The sequence below is a fragment of the Lissotriton helveticus genome, chromosome 7, assembly GCF_964261635.1.
Source record: "Lissotriton helveticus chromosome 7, aLisHel1.1, whole genome shotgun sequence".
Lineage (NCBI taxonomy): Eukaryota > Metazoa > Chordata > Amphibia > Caudata > Salamandridae > Lissotriton > Lissotriton helveticus.
The window spans coordinates 279,910,431-279,931,457 of record NC_136068.1 but is presented as its reverse complement, the minus strand read 5'-3'; the positions used below and the strand labels follow the sequence as shown (position 1 = coordinate 279,931,457).

General features: G+C 40.6%; 1 protein-coding gene across 1 annotated transcript in view; it reads left to right on the top strand.

Annotated features, from left to right (window-relative positions):
• LOC144769043 (protein-glutamine gamma-glutamyltransferase E-like) overlaps positions 1-9,045 on the top strand; it is a 175,096-nt gene extending 166,051 nt beyond the window's left edge. The window contains exons 8-9 of the mRNA XM_078653038.1: positions 4,259-4,392; positions 6,521-9,045. Coding sequence (XP_078509164.1) covers positions 4,259-4,392; positions 6,521-6,683 — 297 coding nt within the window. The 3' untranslated portion in view covers positions 6,684-9,045. The remainder of the gene's footprint in view (positions 1-4,258; positions 4,393-6,520) is intronic.
• Positions 9,046-21,027: the final 11,982 nt, after the last annotated feature.

The following is a 21,027-nucleotide window of genomic DNA, read 5'->3' as shown; positions in this document are numbered from 1 at the left end:
ACATCTATTATCAGGAAAATAGACACTGCGCTGTTTCCATTCTTTTCCCTTGACATATAAATTATCACTTAAGTCATGGGTGCATTTCTCTGGAGGGCACATCATATACAGCCAGATTCATCAAGGGAAATTGCGCTCGCAAAGGGCCAGATTCTGAGAATCTGGCCCTTTGCGAGCGCAATTTTTGCATTTGGGATTCATCATCCCAAATGCAAAAATCGCTAATATAGAATTCGCAATTTTGCGAGGAATTGCATTTAAAGAATCTCTATTTGAGATTCCTTAAATGCAATTCATGAAACATTTAAAAATTGCGAATTCGCAATTTTGGGCCGCTATTTACCGCAAAGTGAAACCCCGTGGTAAATAGCGGAAACTTAGAAAAATGCACTTAAGTGCATTTTTCTAAGTTGTATGTCACACACACACATGTCCTTGGGACATGTGTGTACGTAACACCAGCGTCCAATAACATTTCAGGGGTGCAACAGGGTGTCCTTTGGACACCCCTGCACCCTTGAAATTGCAAACTCAAAATGCGATTCGCTAATAGCGATTCGCACATTGATATGTGTTCCCATTCATTCCTATGGGCATTCAGGCCCATAGGAATGAATGTGGAGTTATTCCTTATTTGCGATTAGCAATTAGCTAATCGCAAATAAGGAAGCTGTAGGAATCCCAATAAATATTGCGATTTCTACTTGAATCCCGTTTTGCGAGTCTGTAATAGCGATTCCTTAATAATCGCTATTACAGACTCGCAAAACATGCCGATGATGAATCTAGGTGATAGTAACTTCAGTGATCCGATCCCACAGGGCAGCTAAAATGTAGACAGTGGGCAGAATGTTTTCTGCTTTGATACATAGCTTCCCACTGCATTTGTATTTTTTTGTTTGACAATACAAATATCCCTGGTGTTAATGAGGCATTGCAGATAAACTGATTCATATGCTCCCAACTTATCTATTGTAGCTTAAACACAGATTTTGGGAGGAGGTCTAACAGCGACGTGCCTTATGCAATGAGCTGAGCTTCCTGGCATCTAATTTGCTTCCAGCTTTTGGGTGTGGCAGAACATAACTGCTCCACCCCAATGAAGAGGAAATGTTCATGTGTGAAGAGACTGAGAGACGAATGTGGTCACGTAGTGACCGATCCAGGGGCCTGGATAGAGATCCTGCCATTATGGTATAAACATTTCCAATACTGACCCAAAATCGCATCAAGTTAGTGGGCAAAGCAAGTGCGCTACTATTCAACCCTTCCCTTAGGGTTTGGGGAGGTCCACCCTGAAAAATATTCTGGAAAAAAATGACACAGCACGTTTTACAGTGCACTTTACTATATATATTGGTAAAAACATAAAGGCTTTTAAGACTCATAAAATAGCAGATATAGATTCAAGTGCCATCTGATCCCAAATAAATACCACTTGCAATAATTGCCCAACTCAAAAGGAAATGGTTTTACATCAGTTTTACATATCTTCTGGGAAAGAAATCCACCAAATATCTACTACCCTTACCCAAATACCAGCTTTCACTGAGACTGTGATTTCAACCTCCAAATACCAACATATCAGTTATATGAAGCACTCACATATGCTACTGCCTCAGATGGCAGACCTTAACACACATGCAAATGTTTGCATTTCCATGGAAGAGGTGCCAAGCAAATACAGATTGATGCCACCAAATGTTGGTCATGTTTTGCCTCACTATAAAATAACAGTCCATAATAAACACCATAGGAGCACCACGTGCCAGGGCTGACTACAGAAGGAGGGATTTAGGTGTTTGCCAGGAGTCTGTGGTTGACAGCCAACAGATGCCAAGGTAATCGGATAAACAGGCACTCACACATATATTTCACGCTTTTCCGTGCACCTTGATCAGTCCCAGCCCTCTGAGAAACTTACGGGAAGTTAGGCAGTCCAAACCAATGTCGTCCTTTACTCTGCACTGCTTACACTGCTAGTTTCTGAGAGCCTATATTTGTGGTATTGCACCACTGGAAGTTTAACACTGTTGCCATCCATCTCCCATCACACATTGTCCAGGACCATCCTCAACCCTGATTCACTGGTACAATGGATTTGAACATTTCCTGGAAATGAGCAAGGATCAATGAGGCAGGTCTTAAAATGTCACTGATCAAAGGAAAATTGGGCAGATTTTGCAAGGCTAGTCACAATCAAGGGCTGAATGTTTTTTTAGAAGGGGAGTGACCCTCTGGCGGTGTTATAAAGCCCTCTACGGCTCCCAGCATTAAGAAAAGGCAGGCCCACCAACTAAATTATAGTCTTCAGTGTTTTCACAGAACAGAGACCCAGAGGTGATCCTGATTTAATGATACATGTAAGTTTTTAACAAAATCCTCAAAATCTTACCCATGCTGTTACCCTTCTAGCCATTCCCAGAGAAGCGGGCAAATAGCATGATGCTTATATGTAAATTTTGATGTTAAAAACTTGAAAATGAAGCATTCTGGGACTTTTTAATGAAGCTACAGGGAGGAGTCTACAATGTCAATCAAAACTGTGGGACACAAAAGCTCATTAACTGTAGAAGAGAGTATCACACCCCCTAAAATGTTTTTCAAACCAATGTGCCAGCAACCAGAAGTACATTGTTACATGTCATGCTTTTCTCTTTATACTGTGGAATTATTTAATGGTGGCCCTGTTAAACTGGAGACTTGCAGAAAATACTCTCCCCAAGACTGTGGCTCCACCATCTGTAAACCATCCATAATATATAATGTTATAATTATGTAAATTTAGAGCATAACACCCCTTAATTCCTATTTTTTAATTCCTGTTTTGGCACTAAAGTGTCAAAGATTATTCATACTATATTGGTTGTATCCTTTTCTTTAGTGGTCCGAGTATGGTGAATAGGCACCAGTGACACTCCAATGCACATATATTCAACTCATACATCCCTATTCACTTAATAAAATGTAGGATTCCTGTTTGTTATTTTACAGGCTAAGCATATGTACATGGGAAACGTGAAATGAAGGCTAGAACAATCTGTAATTATTTCCTCCACTGTTGTTGTGCAGTCCTAAGGTGACATCTCACAGTGAGTGACACAGTAAATTATACTCGTTTATGTCCGTAACAAATATAAGTTAGTTGTGAAAATCTTGAAACTTCTCTCCACACAAAGGTCCAATAAATGTAAACTTGCCCAATACTTTTTGAATTGTGAAATGTTTTTTTTTTTAGTGTTCTTGTTACTCTTCCCCTATTGGGATGTTTGATTCACCGTGCAATTTTCTCAGTCTCAAAGGGTTGTTTTCCTTTGTTTACCCATCCTTCGCAAGTCTTAATAATCAGACTGGAACGTCTGTATTTTAGTAACATTCTTTTTTTATATTGTCTCCTTTTTTTAAAGCAGTGTGATCACATGAAAGTAGAGTTTTCAATGGCATCATTAAATTATTCAGTAGCCCATGGTTTAAAAAGTAAAGTCACCATAACGTTATTTTAAATTCTGAAATCAGATGAGATCAGGTGCTTTCATGGCAGTACGAAATAAACAAATCTCGTATGATTCTGAAGTGAAAATAAGTATTCTCAAAAATCATTAATTTTATATCTTTCTATGACCTACATATTTTTTCTCTCCACACTCACTGTCACCCATGACTAATTTCTGTTCATCTGTTTCTTAATTAATCTTATCTTTTCTTCCCTCAGTGCTTCAGTCTCACTCAGATCCCGTAGCTCCATCCTACTCACTTATTAATAGCTCTACCTATACTTATGGGAGAGGTGTGGCGCCGCGGCCAGGGCGACTGACGCTGGAATCTGGGGATCAGGGTTCGATCCCCGGCTCCGGCGGCAGGTTAGCCCAGCACCATGTGACTCTGGGCAATAGCTCGCTTAATCTTCCCGACGGCCCCCAGCGCCTAGAGACCCTTACGGGTGATTGTGCGCTTTACAAATGTGGACTTTACCTAACTCTTTCCCCATTTCATTACCGTCCCCTTCACTTTTGATTTCCTTTTTTCCTGTCCCATATTGTTTCTATCAACTTTGTCCCCACTTTACCTAACTCTTTCCCCATTTCATTACCGTCCCCTTCACTTTTGATTTCCTTTTTTCCTGTCCCATATTGTTTCTATCAACTTTGTCCCCACCTTGTTTTCCCAATTCTCACTTTCTCCCCACGTTTCATTCTTCTTTATTACATTAGCTCTCCATTGTATCCTCTGTACTAAATCACTTTATCTTGCCCTGCAGGTGCTTGGTCCAGTTGTTGTGAACAAGCCTGGTAAAGGAGAGGTAACATTTTCCAACCCTCTCTCCGAGGAATTAACAGATGGCAAACTGACTATTGTGGGTGCCTCCTTGATAAACGCAGTACTAGAGATAATGTAAGTAGACAATTAACTATTCATTGTGTAGGATGTTCTGCCTGTGTTTTAGCAAATGTCAATAACAAGACCTGGGTGTTCAGAGTCTCTTTAGAGAAAAATGCTCATAGTATTGGGAGCTTCAAACCTCTGAATGAGGAATAACCAAAGAAATAGGCTAGAGCACTCAAATGTCTACAGGAATTTCTAACATTCCGAGCACTGGATATTTTCCACTATTATTGTACTGGTTAAGTGTGTGAAGTGAGGTGCAGTTTACATTAAACGACCCATCATAATCCAGGTTAGGAAAGAACTTCTCAGTTATGTCCAAATCTGAATTTTCAATATACTTGGGATGGGCGCCATAGTAGCATGAAACACACCAAGTGTTTCCAAAAATGTATTTGCAAAATAACCTTATTGCAGTATTTTACCTTTCCGTAAGAAAAATGCATTGGAAGAATGCTTGCAAAGTAACTTTAAACTTTAAAATAAATAGTGATATTCTCCTCAAAAACAGACAAAGGCCTCTGAATACCTCCTTCAGTGACTTCATGTTTCACTAAATTGGTGATTTCTAGGCTAAGTGTATGTATGGGCTAGCCTTGGCAACAATTACAACTACCTGTCCAAATCTGAAGAGGATGAGAGAAGGCTGCTACAACCTGGCAGTTGGATTACATCTATATGGAAAGAGAGCCGCATTCAAACATCTGTTAGCATGCCAATGTGAAGCACCTCACTCCTTGACAAACCCTTCGAAAAGGGAGCAATATTGTTAAAATATCAAGTTATAGGGCCTGATTTAGATTTTGGTGGATAGGTTACTCCGTCACAACGGTGATGGATATCCCATCTGCCAAAATATAAATCCCATTATGTCCTATGGGATTTATATTTCGGCGGACGGGATATCCACCACCGTGAGTAACCCATCCTCCAAAATACCAAATGAGGCCCATATTTTTGGGGGGGAATGTAGAAGAGTCCCTTGTTGCTTAATGCTGCAAAACATTGTTTGGAGGCTATCTGGTCTGGACTGGCAGGAAAAACAACCCAGGCTCCCATTGCTGCCCAGCCCCCCAGGAGGAAGAGTCTTCACTCTGTGATTGCTAAACAGAGGAGGCGGGCTACAGGGAAATGGGTTTTCCTGCCATACTAAGTGTGGGACCCTGCCTCTCTCCTAAGTGTCAGGCATTGCTCAAGAATCGCGGAGCAGTATTTTAGCTATTGCCCGTTGGGCCCATACACTCAGTTGCGTTGGGCCTGTCTGTTGTTTTTGAGAGAGTAAATTGTGTGGTTGTACTGCCTTGTTGCCAGGTGGCTCAGCGGTAAAGAATTGACAATGCATGACTTTCCATAACCCTAGCATCTAAATTGAGGTCAACTCTCCTACATTTAATAGTTATGGTATACATTATTTACATCTTACCTTTCTGTGCCTATGGAATTCTCTTGTACAGCCTCTATAAAGGCTAGCCTTGAGAATTCAGAAATGGGTACTTTGCCTCATTTGCTGAGAGCCACAACATGGACCCTCCCAGTGTGACATGAGGGCATTCTTGGACTTTGTCAACCAGCTCTCCTGTTAAAGGTAGATATGATTGTTCAATCTTTTACGGTTAACTTTGGCTTGAGTCATGCACTATTCTGTGACCAAGTGGCGATAGTGTAGATAAATTCCTCGTATTTTCCCCAAAATAGGGTGTATTTGATGTAGATAAAATGGGTGCATGCAGGGGGGCACATGATGTGCCCCCTGTATTCCCCCCCAGTTCCTGCATGGGAAGGAATGCATTACATGGTGCATTTTCTCCCGTGCAGGAACGTGCTACGGCAGTCCCGCGGCGGAGCCTTTCTAATCTCTCCTTTGAGCCTTAGAAAGGTACCGCTGCAGCATTTTCCGCCCGAGCTGGATTCCAGTTGTAATCCGGAGGGCGGTCTCACTACAGATTTGGTGGACCTCCCGCTGACTGCTGGGGTGGCACTCTGCGGGACGATCACCAAAGTTGTAATCAGGCTCTTAGTGTTACAAGTGTAATATGGATGCTTTACTTGAGGGGTTTTCAGTGAGCTTCTCTTCTGCAGTGCCCATCCCATCGGGCAAATTGCACGCATTAACTGTTACTTTCTTTTATCATTTCAGAGTAATCTCAATAAAGCCAAAGGAGACTTTAAAAACTTCGTTTGACTTCAGCCCCATTGCCATGGGCAACAAGCAGCTTGCAGTCAACTTCTCTTGTAACAAGTTTTGCAATGTTAAAACGTTTGCGGAAGTTGTGGTAGTTGAAGATAAAATTTCCAGTTGAACAAAAGGTAGTTTGTAATATGATGGTATCTTGCATTGCAGGTCCTAATACCTCTTCTCTTTCTTCTCTTTTCTTATCTTAAACAATTTGAAGTCAAGTTCAGTAGGCGACTTTGAAACTGGGAATAAAACAGACAGGGTGCATTCTCAGCTCATAAACAATCCTAAAATGTAATTTTGTAACTTTTAAGTATAATGCTTATGCAACACATATTAAAGTTACAAAATGGCATTTTTTTAAAAAGGTTTGTTTATATACAGGAATTGACACCTTCCTGTACATAAACCAACCATTGCATTTTGCTTTCTCCATGTGTGCTGCACAAGGCAGCACACATGGAAAAAGCAAAAACAAGGAGAAATAATGCATTTCTCCTCGTTTGGCCAACTTGAGACCAGGGTTTTCCTGGTCTTAAATTTGGCGCTGCCTCCTATTTTCCCCACCCTTGTATATAGGGGGCAGCGTCAAATACAATGGTTGTTGCGGTGGAACGCCCACCGTAACACCCACTGTACGCCCCTTTCACGCTAAACATAGCGTGAAAGGGTGCCTTATGTGGAAGGCAGCGGTAAGCCCCGCAAAACATCGGCAAGACCCCTATCGCCACGGGAACGTCACAAAAAGTGGCATTCCCATGGCGATAGGGGCTTGTACATATGCCCCTAAGAGTTTAGGGGAGTAGTGGCATTGGCATTTTGTAAGGGGTCGCTATAAAAAATCTACAGATAAAGGAACAACACTTTATCATGCAGGTCATCCAGCCTGTGGGGATCTGCAGACCAGAAGGAACAGGTCAAAATTCTAAGTCCTCATTAAATGCATAACAGGAGTTTGCTCACCAACAGATTTATAAGCCAGTTGTAACCTTCACACAATTCAAGCATGTTTTAATCCAAAAACATTTTGCCAGGAAAAGCCTGATGACATTTGTTCCAAAAATCCCCTATTCACAATGGTTTTACATCTCGAAACATGGAGTAAAATTGCACATGTATGTTATTCACCATTCTGAAATATTAAACTCTGAAAGGGGCGGTACTTTCATCCAAGAGAAATACCAAACCTTGCAGTCCTGGTAATTTGAGGTGAAATTGCCAACTAAAATAATTTTGCCACTAATGAGGTTCCTACTTTATTAGACACTAGGAGAATCTGTACAAATTGAAGATGTTTTAGAAGAGAAAGTCACATACCTTTGGTAATGCTGTATGTTAACGGTTATTGGATTTTCTCTACAGAGTATTTATGAAATAGTTATTCTGCCACTTAGCTTTTGTCAATGTATAACAGCATTGGAAGATATATATATATATATATATATATATATATATAAACCTCCAACTTTCCACTATGTGCCTCCTGCACAGAAAAAGTTCGCGGACAACCAAAATCAGCACTCGAGGCAAAGATGTAAAGTTTGCTTTTTTAATCCATAAGGTGGGTAAAAGTCATCAGACGCGTTTCGGGCACGTCCGTGCCCTTGCTCACTGATAAATCGCAGAGCAAAAAACAATCATTTAAATTAGGCAGTTTGGCGCCAATGCTCAAACTTACTAAACATAAAAGAAGGACTAACGAGATTCATGAGTCTCTATACACATACAATTTTGGGCGCCATTTTGTAATGGTGATAGTACATAGATGAATCAAATGTTGTCACATTAACACCATGCCAACATTAATACAACATTTGGCATTGTACACTTTGATTGAAAGGTGTATTTGACTTATCATCGTACATATTTACAAGGCACAAATGCCTTAAATCATATTTATGCTTTGTTTCTCTACACATATCAACTTTATGTCTGGCTTACATTGCCTACCTTTGAATACTAAAAATGTCTGCGCCATGTGTGTGTAAGTGGGTTTCGAGTTTACCAATATCGGGCATTTGTTGTAATCATTGTCAAAATTGCCAGCAAACCATATACTTATACAAATTCATTGACAAAAACCCATACTGTTCGGAATAAGTCTTTGTGCTGGCAAAACATGAACTTGAAATATATGAGCAGTTAACCATAACTCGTACAAATCCTATTTTTTTGTCTAATGTCATTGTGCAAAAAGTGGATCTTCTCAATAGCACTGCTACAGTTAAGGTTAAGTTATCCTTTCCTGAAACATTTTTTAACAGTAGGTTTTGAATTTCTTGTCTCCAAATACCAGTTAGCAATTTTATAGTTAATAAATCAGTTTTCTGACAACAAAATCATATTTTGCTTCGAAGATTTGTTTTTGGTTCTAAATGCAATGTTTTAACTGGTAGTAAATTTAGTACCTAACAATTAACCTGGAGTTGTTTTAAATAATTAAGCGCCATATTATCAAGAAAGGGCGATACATTATCGCCACTTTTATCGGCAGGAAATTGCCACTAAAGCGGCAATAATGGGCTTGATAATATACCCTTGTGAATTCCCATAGAAGCCCAGGTTCTTGTGTTAACCTGGGCTTCTATGGGAATTCACATGGGCATATTATCAAGCCCATTATCGCCGCATTAACAGCAGTTTCTTGCTGATAAAAGAGGCGATAATGTATCGCCCTTACTCGATAGTATGGCCCTAAAAATGTACTTGAAAATGCAATTTTTAGTGTTTTGTGCTAGAAAATGCAATTCATCCTAAACACCAGCTTGTTTTCTTTTGAAAAAATCATTATTTTGCTTATAAATACCAGCTATTCAATATAGTGACACCAATGTTTTCTTCATTCGGCAATCTACTGTTTTCTGGAGATAAATTATTTTTATTTTATTTTATTTTGTCAAGCTATTGGACAGCTGCTCCTGCTTGTTCAACCGTCACGATATATATATGGCACAGTCTTTGTAATTCTTCAAATTTTAAACGGGCAATTTCCGCATTCCTTCTCCTGAGATGGTCATTCTGGATGCCGCCCTCTGTGAAGACCGACATTCAATGCGGAAATTGCCCGTTTAAAAGGACAAATGTAAAACAGAAAATCAAAGACCTACACAGAAATCTACCACCACAGGTGGAGACCTATAAAGTCGCATTTGGACTTTCTTGTGAAGGGTCACAACTGTTTATCTATTTTTCTGTCCTGAAGAAGGTCTTAAGGATTTATTCTACTGAAGACCGAAACGTCTACCACACAGTCCTTCTCCTGATTCTTGATTAATTTACATTGATGACTGTCTTATTATGAAGAATTAGTTGTCATCTCTTGTTTGATATAGGATTGGACTTGTTTCTGCAAATGAATTATAGTTTGATTTCACAATTTCTTATTTCATTTGTCTAGTGCTGTGCACCCACCAGTAATGGTTGATTTGTACCCATTTGACTTGCATAAGCAGTATAAAAACTAAAGTAATCTTTTATTAAAATATTTACTACTCTGTGTCTTCTTCATCTCTAATTTCCAGTACTTACACATTTAAGTTGGTCAAATGCTGTGCTCTGTATGTTTATTACAAAGTTAAATTGCTGCAGTTTCTGATTAATCAGATAACATTTAATGATTATTCTAATGTAGAATCTTAAGCTGAAAAGTAATTAGTCTAAACAAATTCCCTTGCTGGCACATTTGACTCTATATTGTTTACATTAGCCCAAGCCTGCAAGGGAAGATTGGGTTTCCCCACTCTCTTATACTTGCATTTAAAATGTGGCGCACCATGGCGCAAGGATAGAGAGATGCGTGACGCATCTGTCGGTGTAAGTGTGACACAGTGCTGGAGTTGTGTCGCAAGCGTGATGCAACTCCAGCACTGCTCAGGGGTGCCCTATACCTAATATGCTGCGTCACTCCTTACATCTGCTTCAAGCAGGCGTAAGGATTTGACACAGCGGGGACGTAAAATTGACTCCGTGAAATCTTGTAGATTTCACTGCGTCACTTTTACGGGGCTTCATTGTGACGGAACGCCCACCCTGCATACCTTATACCTGATGCAGGTATAATGTAGCGCAGGGCTTTACAACGTGACATATCTAACTAGATGCGTCACGTTGTAGATATGTTGCACAGTCATGCATTGTTTACGCCACCGTTGCGTCACAAAAGAGACGCAACGGCGGTGTAAAAGTGTTGCAAGGGGCTTGTAAATCGGCCACATATTTTGGGTTTTATGATATGTACTATAGCATGTTGTTATGTAGAAAGCAAAAAAAGCTTTACTGCAATGGCCTTATCTGCCTATTTAGTATGAGCCTATAGTACAAGGTAGGATCAATATTCATTGTTTTAACTTTCTTGTGTAACAGCTGGGAACAACCTAACCACACGGGGTGGGATAGCTAAATATGAGCCTGTGGAGTCTTAAATCCACCATTAACGGAAATAAGTTGTCAAGCTAAATAACTACTTATTTAAAATGATAAATGGCAAAAGTTTTTTTTAATGAAATAGATTGTTTATGCACCTTAAATTAAAGAATTGAAGAAGTATGGCTTCCTTCTAGGACCAGATTATAAACCAAGACCATAGTTCATGCACCTTTTGTTCATGAGGCTCTGCTGTGGCTCCCACCATTGCCGGACCGTTTTGCGTCACCATGGAGACCACTTTCGTGAGGGGCCCAGGGAACCTATTTGCCTAACCAGGAACAGCAAACCAATTATCACAGAAAGCATTTCAGGAATTGTTCAAATATTTTTCTCTCAAGGGCTTTGTCACTGATGTATCCTCCCAGAATATCTGATAGAGGACTAGGATTACTACCTCTTTTGGAAAAAAATACAAAAACTTGTTGCAAAAACAGTTCAAGTGTTGCTATTATTTCTTACTCTCTTGGCAATGACATGTATTCCTGGCCCGTCCATAAACAGGAATACCAGTTACAATTTTACTGCACCTGGTCATATCGCAGCTGAAAATACCAAGTGCAAAAATAGGACGAAGCATCAAAAACAGGAATCATTACCCAGAATATTGCCCGATTCTTTGTCCACGTTCTTATCCCACTCTCCTATTCTTTTTTGGGTTCTCCGTTCGTCCTTTTCCTTGTTATCAGTAAAAAGTCCTCATGTTTGCCAAAATGGTGGTACATTGGGGATCTTATTTTCATGTTAAAACAACCTCATTACTACCATGACATAGCATAGACATTTGTTGGTAAACCAGTATCATTAAATATACTCCATTAGATATTATTACACAATTCTCTCATTACCTCTACCACTTCATTCTGATGAGAAATAGGTTTGTTAAGCACTGTTCTCTACAACATTGTATTACATCTAACATATTTGCACTGAATAAATGTACCTTTGTACACTTGCTTGTCCTTGACCTTGGTGAAAACCTTTGAATAGAAATAACCAGAAAACACATAATCACCATGTGCCACATGGGGCAGGACTGCATAATGGACACACCACACCCAACATGTGTTACCCTACTTCTACCTGCAAGAAGGCAGTTCTAGCTAGGAGGAATTTATCTTGGGAAATAAAAGGTTAAATTAGAATTTAGAAATTGGAAATTAGAGGCCTAAACAACACTTCATCTTGTCACTATGAACTGCACAAATGAAATTTACAGAGCGGGAGCTCCGGTCCTACCTGAGAAGCTGATGAAGGAGGAGCTAAGACTGAAGGTGCAACTCGTGGACAAAATAGATATAACGTCAAAATGTGCTGAAAATCTATGTCAAAGTCGTGCGTAAGGTCAAGGTTGTGTCCACTCATCCTCACTATGTAACAGACTGCAATAAAACTAAAAAAACAAACAAAACTCAAGTGCACTGTGAGGGACTTACATTCCAGTCACAGATGTGAGAATCTAGGGGCATATTATCAAGGGGCTTTATCTCCGCTTTTTTGGCTTTAAAAGCCAAGAAAGCGGAGATAAAATTATCTCCCTATTACCAAGCTGTCGCTAACACCAGTTAGCGACAGCTAATAGGAGATAGTGACCATCTTGGGCCCCGCTTTGCATGTCAGTGATATTTATCACTAATGACATGCAAAGTGGGCGTGCCAAGATGTTAGCGACTGAAAACAGTCGCTAACATCGCTATCTCCAATTACCAACTTTTGGAGATATTCGCACTAAGCGCGAATATCTCCAAAAGCTAACACCTGCCAGGAGCAGTTCTTAGCCATGTTATCCAATGGGAGGTGGATAACATGGCTAAGAGCATTTGCTCGATAATGCATGAATATCGCTGACTTTTCAGCGATATTCATGCATTGCGGTCGTTTTTTATCGCATTTGCGATAAACCTTGCTAATAGCAAGGTTTATCTGCGATAAAAATCGCCAATTTGCGGCGATAATTTTGGTCTCTAAGGGGTATATTATCAACAACTAGCGATAATTTTTGTCTCTAACTTGTTTAGAGACAAAAATTATCGCCGCACATCGGCGATTTTTATCGCAGATAAACCTTGCTATTAGCAAGGTTTATCGCAAATGCGATAAAAAACGCCCGCAATGCATGAATATCGCTGAAAAGTCAGCGATATTCATGCATTATCGAGCAAATGCTCTTAGCCATGTTATCCACCTCCCATTGGATAACATGGCTAAGAACTGCTCAGGGCAGGTGTTAGCTTTTGGAGATATTCGCCCTTAGCGCAAATATCTCCAAAAGTTGGTAATAGGAGATAGCGATGTTAGCGACTGTTTCCAGTCGCTAACATCTTGGCACGCCCACTTTGCATATCATTAGTGATAAATATCACTGACATGCAAAGTGGGGCCCATGATGGTCGCTATCTCCTATTAGCTGTCGCTAACTGGTGTTAGCGACAGCTTGGTAATAGGGAGATAATTTTATCTCCGCTTTCTTGGCTTTTAAAGCCAAAAAAGCGGAGATAAAACCCCTTGATAATATACCCCTTTGTTTTTTTACAAGTTTAACTCCTTGAGGTGGTTGTTTTAATTATAGAGATAAAAGTGAAGCTTTTATCCTGGTGCTTTTTTTCCTGGGTGGTGCACCAAAAGGACATGGTTGCATCTGTTGGTTACTAACACCCAATATCACACTGAGTCAAAGGGACTAGCACTTGAACGAAATTTGTCCCCACGAGGGTGGTATTGCAGCACCGGCTGCAATACCATTAGTAAGTACCCATATGTACTTGGACCTGTTAAATGTGTCGGAAAGGAAGACATCACCAGGGATGCCATAAGGCCCTGAAGCCTTGTTCCTGATCACTGAGTGTATACTATGTGATATTCCCTCTAGGGTAAAAAATGTGGGGGTTTGGACTGTAGTTGGTATGGGAGTCAAGCCTTTCGAAAACTAATGTTTCTGTACCAGTGTAACCTGTGGAAAAGTGTTCATGCCAGGTGGAAGCCTCAGTCAATCTATGTCTTCCCTGGTCGCCAAGAACCAAAATGGCTGCAAATCCTTGTTTTGGCAGGCATCCTTGATCTGAAGCCATCCATCCTCTTTCCAGTCCTTTTTGGCTTTGGCCTGATCATTCTTGTAGGATCTCCTCACTACTTTCAGATCTGCAACATTGTTGACTCTAATAGCCTTGGCCAGTTGTAATCTTAATTTTCTACATTCATGGTTAAACCAGGAGAGTGAGGACTGGCAAGTTTCGGTTTGCTCTGTGGTCTGAAAGGGACGTTTTTTACAGCCCTCCTGCATTGACGTTAATTCGGTAGTGCTTAAGGGAGAAGATGCCGGTTTTGGTGGAATGAATTTAGCAGCGTGGATGTGAACTTCAGCTGCACAACCCACTGGGGTAATATTTTGCTTATGGGGACTTGTCACGACAGCTCACTCGAGCAAGAACGGTACCACAAGTACCATCAGGCCACAGGAGTGGCCGCGCCCAACAAGGCAGGACTTCATTGTTTAAAAACAGTACCGAGCAGGTGATTGTGCCTTTTCCTGCTCAGTCAAGTGCCTTTGAGGAAGTGCTATTCGCATGAAATGCGTCAGGCAAGACTGTATGATGCTGCAAGTTGTTGTTTTCCCCACGCTGTGCCCTCCATTAATAAATGTGGCAGAATCTTAATCTTCTGGTGAGGCTTACTTCATTCGACAGGCAACTGTTTGTGGAATTAGTGCAAAATACACAAGATGATGGACGGAATGTTGCACAATGGCAAAACATTCACCCCCAAACCCCAAAACCGGTCCCAGGATGCTTGTTTCCAGTCCAGGGAAGACATGGCTTGGCAGTTCGGGCTGGACTGTTCCCATGAGATACAGGGTCAAACTGATTTGGATATGGCCATGTCTGAACTGGGGTGGCTGAGTGAGCTAAAGAATGGTGATGATTAAACCCAGATCAGTTGACTGGGGGTGAGTGTTTGATTTGCTCAAACGCTCCGTCCATCATCCCCTTTTGTATCGCTTTGTGGAATTAGTGCGGCATGCCTGAGCCGCAAAGTGAAGCCCCGGGCTTTTTACAGCCCTCCTGCATTGACGTTAATTCGGCTGTGCTTAAGGGAGAAGATGCCGGCTTTGGAGGAATGAATTTAGCTGCGTGGATGTGAACTTGAGCTGCACAACCCACTGGGGTGATATTTTGCTTATGGGGACTTGTCACGACAGCTCACTCGAGCAAGAACGGTACCCCAAGTACCATCAGGCCACAGGAGTGGCCACGCCCAAAAAGGCGGGACTTCATTGTTTAAAAGCAGTACCGAGCAAGTGATCGTGCCTTTTCCGGCTCAGTCTAGTGCCTTTGAGGACGTGCTATTTGCATGAAACATGTCAGGCAAGACTGTATGATGCTGCAAGTTGTTGTTTTCCCCACGCTGTGTCCTCCATTAATAAATGTGGTAGAATCTTAATCTTCTGGTGAGGCTTACTTCATTCGACAGGCAACTGTTTGTGGATATATATATATATATATATATATATATATATATATATATATATATATATATATATATATATATATATATATATATATATATACATATATTCCACAAACGGCCAGATTCCTGGAGTTACTGTCCCGTAGACAGGTGGCGGGTAACACCGGGCGGGTCTCCCGGTAATTAAATGCACACAAAGTCTTCTAGAAGAAGGGCTCACACTCGGAAGTATAAACCAGTGTAGTGTTAATCGTTACGCGTTTCGTCAGCAAAACTGACTTGATCACTCAATAATCATATGATACAGGAGAGCATACATAGCAAATGAAACAAAAAACGGACTGTGGTCAAAAGTCAATCGACTTTGGCGGCCGTTACTGAATGTGCAATGTAAGAGTTAAATATACTCCATTCCTGAAATGGCATTAGTAAATGCTCCAAACACTAGTATCTTATATTCTCATTTCCTCAACATGTGTTGTGAGACCATGAATTTCATAGTGAAAAATTCACAAAATTAAAGCAGATCTTCAAATTACAGAGGAGTCAATCGGCCGGCCGCTGATCTGCAGAAGCATCTCTGTGGAAGAGTACAGATCTCGATCTCCGGTCCAAGACGGTTTCCACGCGCTGCCATAGGTAGGCATCTCTTTTTCCCATTTGAGGTGCGTGGGGTTTGAGAGGGGAGGGAGCTGTTTGGGAACACACGTGTCCTGTTCCCTTTCACCTCTGCGCTTTAGGAGACACAGCCTTACCGAGCGGCACGCCAACTTCACGAACGAGTACTAATTGGATGAGCATTCCGGAAAACAGATCACGACTGTGTCTACTATTTATTATTTGGCATGCGGATCATCCTATGATAGGAATTATTCTCGTAACGAGAAAGTGGATACTGATGCGTACCTGAGTGTAAGGAAAAACAAGTCCACCGTATCCGAAAATATTAATAAAGCGGCAAAAGGAACCTCTAATTCTTAGAGGGGAGGTTAAACCAGACGACCGCGGAGAGAAAGTGCCTCCCACAAGGTGCAAAACCTATATGCAAACGGGCACCTTGACCCACAATTTTCAGGTATGAATACCGAGGCAGACCGCCATGCAGCGGCAGGGACACTGTTAGCACGGGCACCAGGCATAGGAATTACTATTACTCTGAACCCAACCAAAAAACAGACACATCACTTAATGCTAAATTAAAACGTTTGGAAAAACTGAAAAAATCTGAAATGGCGAAGTGGTGGGAAGCAATATCATTACAGGAATATGGTGATAAAGCAATGGTACCCAGGGGACTCCGTATCTACATTATGCCCTCATAGGAATACCAGAACCCAAGTATGTTACAGGATTGGCAAGAGAACTCAGCCAATAGCTCAAGAAACATACTGAAAATAGTAATCAAATATGCATGGGAAGATTGGAAATCTATCTTGTTGGAAATATAAGCGCTGGAAGACGAATTGTCCAAATGCAGCGAACAAGAAATTGTCAACAAGGATATAACAGACATCGAAATCCAGAGTGCAGTCTCATGAAGGTGATATAAAAAATCGCAAACAACGAAAACTCCACAGAGACTGAGTGGACTATGAGTCTGGTCGCATTCTGACATATAGTCATAAGTATGACTATTTATATGAGGACTTACCGAAACAAGGAAACACAAAGGAAACAATTGTGGTTGAAACAGAGAATGCAACCAAAGAGACCAGCGAATCTGACACGGATGTAGCTATCTCTACAACTAGCTCAGTATCTGATAGACAAATGCCCTCTAGAACGGCAACTTTTTTAGACAAGTTCAGAGTCCTACGAAGAGGTTGACAAATACCGAGAACGACACCACAATCACCCCCGAGGCGGGGAGGATCAACCAGAGGCAGAGGCCGTGGAAGAGGAAGAGGGAGAGGAAGAGTAAACAAAGACGGAAAAGAAGAAAACAAAGGGAATAAAAAAACCAGCACAAAAGAGCTCATGGGAAACAAGAAACGTGGCTCCAGAGGCAAAAAATTATGGATCCGGACACGGTAAACAAAACTATTATCAATTTAAGTGAAAGAGAATTAACATTTTATGAAAAATGTACGCTATGTCTTGGTCTTTCCTTTTGTCCGACGGAAATTTTTAAGTATGCAGACACATGTATTGACTTATATCGCTTTGTCAGGAAGTGTAAATTAATAAAATGGCACCTTCTTTACAAACTGGATCATAGTCAATTTAACAACCAATCCTCAGCTGTAAACAATAACATTTCCCCTTTCCACAACTTGAACATAGCTGATGTGGAAATACTCAAAGACATGCATGATCTAGCCAAGAACCATGAACACACAGAGACGACCCAAGAGGATTGGCATCCTGAGATCCATACTGACTCCACGGCTTCCACCAAATTCAAACCCAGATCTATCTTCTACCCAAATCTCCCTCACGACAACATAGACACTTTTCAAGAGGTTGTCACGCAGGCCTTACTGAAATGAAAGCATCAGAACAAAAATATTCAATATAATGTATCTACCACCCAAAGAGAATTTTTGAAGAGCTTAGCTAATGATACAAACATCATCATTTGCCCAGCGGACAAAGGGGAGAAACATTGTCCTGTGGGACAAACAGCTGTATAGAGCGGAAGCCGAAAGACAACTCAGTGACCAAAAATTTGGACACATATAATAACAGTATTGTTGACACTTGCAACGAACTTAAAGAATGGGAGGAGAAAGGGAATATAACATGTGAAGAATTTCGTTTTCTTAAACGCGATTACCCCAAGTTGTCGATATTGTATTTACTTCCCAAGGTACACAAGAATCCCACTAATCCACCAGGGAGGCCCATTGTCTTGTCTGTAGGAAGTGTCCTAGAGTATGTGTCAAAGTATGTTGATCACTTTCTCCTAGATTATGTCGTAGAGTTACATTCACATGTAGAGGACAGTAAAGACTTCCTGTCCAAACTCAAACAGATTAAATAGGAAACCAATGATCTCATGATAACACTGGATGTAAATTCCCTGTATATGATTATCGATCATGTATAGGGAATAGAAGCATGCCATCATTATCTTAAGAACAGACCCATTGAGTATTTAGAACATACGAAAATGCTTTTGGAAATGATGCACTTGTGCCTGACCAACAACATTTTCATGTTTGATGGCACCAATTATAAGCAGACCCTTGGCACAGATATGGGCACATGCTTTGCCCAAAGTTTTGCCAATCTTTTTCTGGGTAAATGGGAAGAAGACATACGTGCTGATACCAATCTGACTTAATCTTTTGGCAAAGTCAAAATTTGGCTTAGCTATATAGATTATCTTTTTAAAATTTGGACTGATACTGAAGATAAGGCTACTGAATTCATACAGGAGCTGAATAACAACAAATGTAACATTACTTTGACTTACAACATGAGTAGAGCTTCCATAGAGTTCCCTGATGTACTAATTAAACCTCAAGGAGCTACCATTGAAACTAGTCTCTTTCGCAAAACCACAGCAGGGAATACGTTGCTTCATGCTCTCAGCAGCCTCTCTGATACTCTCAAGTGGAGAATCCCTTACGGGGAGCTGCTGAGAGCACGAGGGAATTGTAGTACCGACGCCGCCTTTGAATCTGAAAAGGATACTATGATTCAAAGGTTCTTTGACAGAGGTTGTCCGAACTGGGTACTCCGTAAAGCCATTGACTGAGTCAACCAAATGGACCATGTTCAAACATTGACCACTGCACCAGACAGTAGCACTGTTAACTCCACTACTGAAGAATCCAACAGAGTCATTCTCACCTACAATGGGAACTCAGGACAAATACAAAAAATACTGGCCAGTAAATGGGATATACTTACCAGTGATCCCATTATTGGTCATACTTTCCGACACAGACCACTCATAACATACAGGAAGGGACACAACTTTAAAGATATTCTGGTACGCAATGACATAACATCGAAATCTGTCACCAATGCTACTATCCTTAAAGGCTTCTATCCATGTGGACACTGCAAGGCTTGTCGAAATAGCACGAGGATAACAACAGTGACCATCCCAGGATGTAATATGCCGAAAGAGATCAATCAATTTTTCATATGTAGCACAACACACTGTGTATATGTACTCATATGTCCCTGCCAAAAGTGGTATGTTGGCAGCACTACCTGTATGGCCAAAAAGAGAGTCCTTGAGCATATCTGTTCCATCAACAAAAAGGACAAAAATTATCCGATTGCAGACATTTTGAACTATTCCATCTATCCAATAGCTCCCTGCTCAGTTATTTTGTGTTGGAACAAGTTCATACTGGTCTGAGAGGGGGAAACAGAACCTTACTCTTGCGCAAACGAGAATCAAGATGGATACTGGAACTTGAAACCAAATTCCTCATACATCAAAATTTGGACGAGGAATTAAGTACACATTTACATAATGAATTATATATGTGTGTATATCTGCTTGCTCAGTGTTCACTTTAACTCTATGAAATTTCATACCTGTGTTTGATTTTATCAATGTGGTTAAATATTATGAAGTAATAGGATTACACCTCAAATTTTAACATCACTGTTCTTTTATTTTCTCTCTTTGCACAGGAGGAAAGGAAGGGTACTTTTTTTGCGGACTGTCTCATCCGTTCCGGTCACCCTACCCTTTTCTTCCCCATCCTGTGGGTCCACCTCCAGATAAGATATTTTCTATCTTTATTGTTTTTACTCTGTTATTTTTTACTTCTGGCACTTTTTTCAATGAGGAGAACGTTGGGTGCATTTGATTTTATCTGTAATCTGGTCAAACGCCTAATTATGCTCTATGTGTTATTGCTCACATCACTATGATGCTTGTATAATATGACGTATGTACAATGATTGCATTTGCAGTATACAGAAGGATATATCATGTGGGTTGGAAGCCAATGATATTATGTTGGCCAGTGGGCTATAGGCACTATCCCGCGTACATTTTCAGTGTTGTGCTCTCCCATTGCACCATGCCAGTTCATTGCCCTGATCCAGTATAGGATAACTATCAGATGTGTTATCCTCCTCTGTACTGTCATTCTAACTCATCGCTTATGCGCTCGCGATGAGTAGCTTACTGTCCCACCATTAGTACAAGTGGGAACATTAATTGGAATTGCTTACTTGATTGCAACAACGATCTGGGCACTATGCCGCCCGGTAATAGAGTAGTTGTTTACTACCCACCAGTAATTTCAGACATTCTAGTCACTTTCGTGTCAACATTTTGACAGACAGCGCATGAGCTTCTCCCGTTTTGGCTTCAATGTGGTTTAACTTTATTGTTCATACGTGAAATGCATATGTCAATATTACTGCCTTGTTGCCTTGACACTTAGAGCACTAAGTCGAGCCTATGACACATGTACACATTATTTGTATCGTTATACTGTGATGTTCAATTTGAAAATTTGCTTACATTTTGTGAATTTTTCACTATGAAATTCATGGTCTCACAACACGTGTTGATGAAATGAGAATATATATACTAGTGTTTGGAGCATTTACTAATGCTATTTCAGGAATGGAGTATATTTCACTCTTACATTGCACATTCA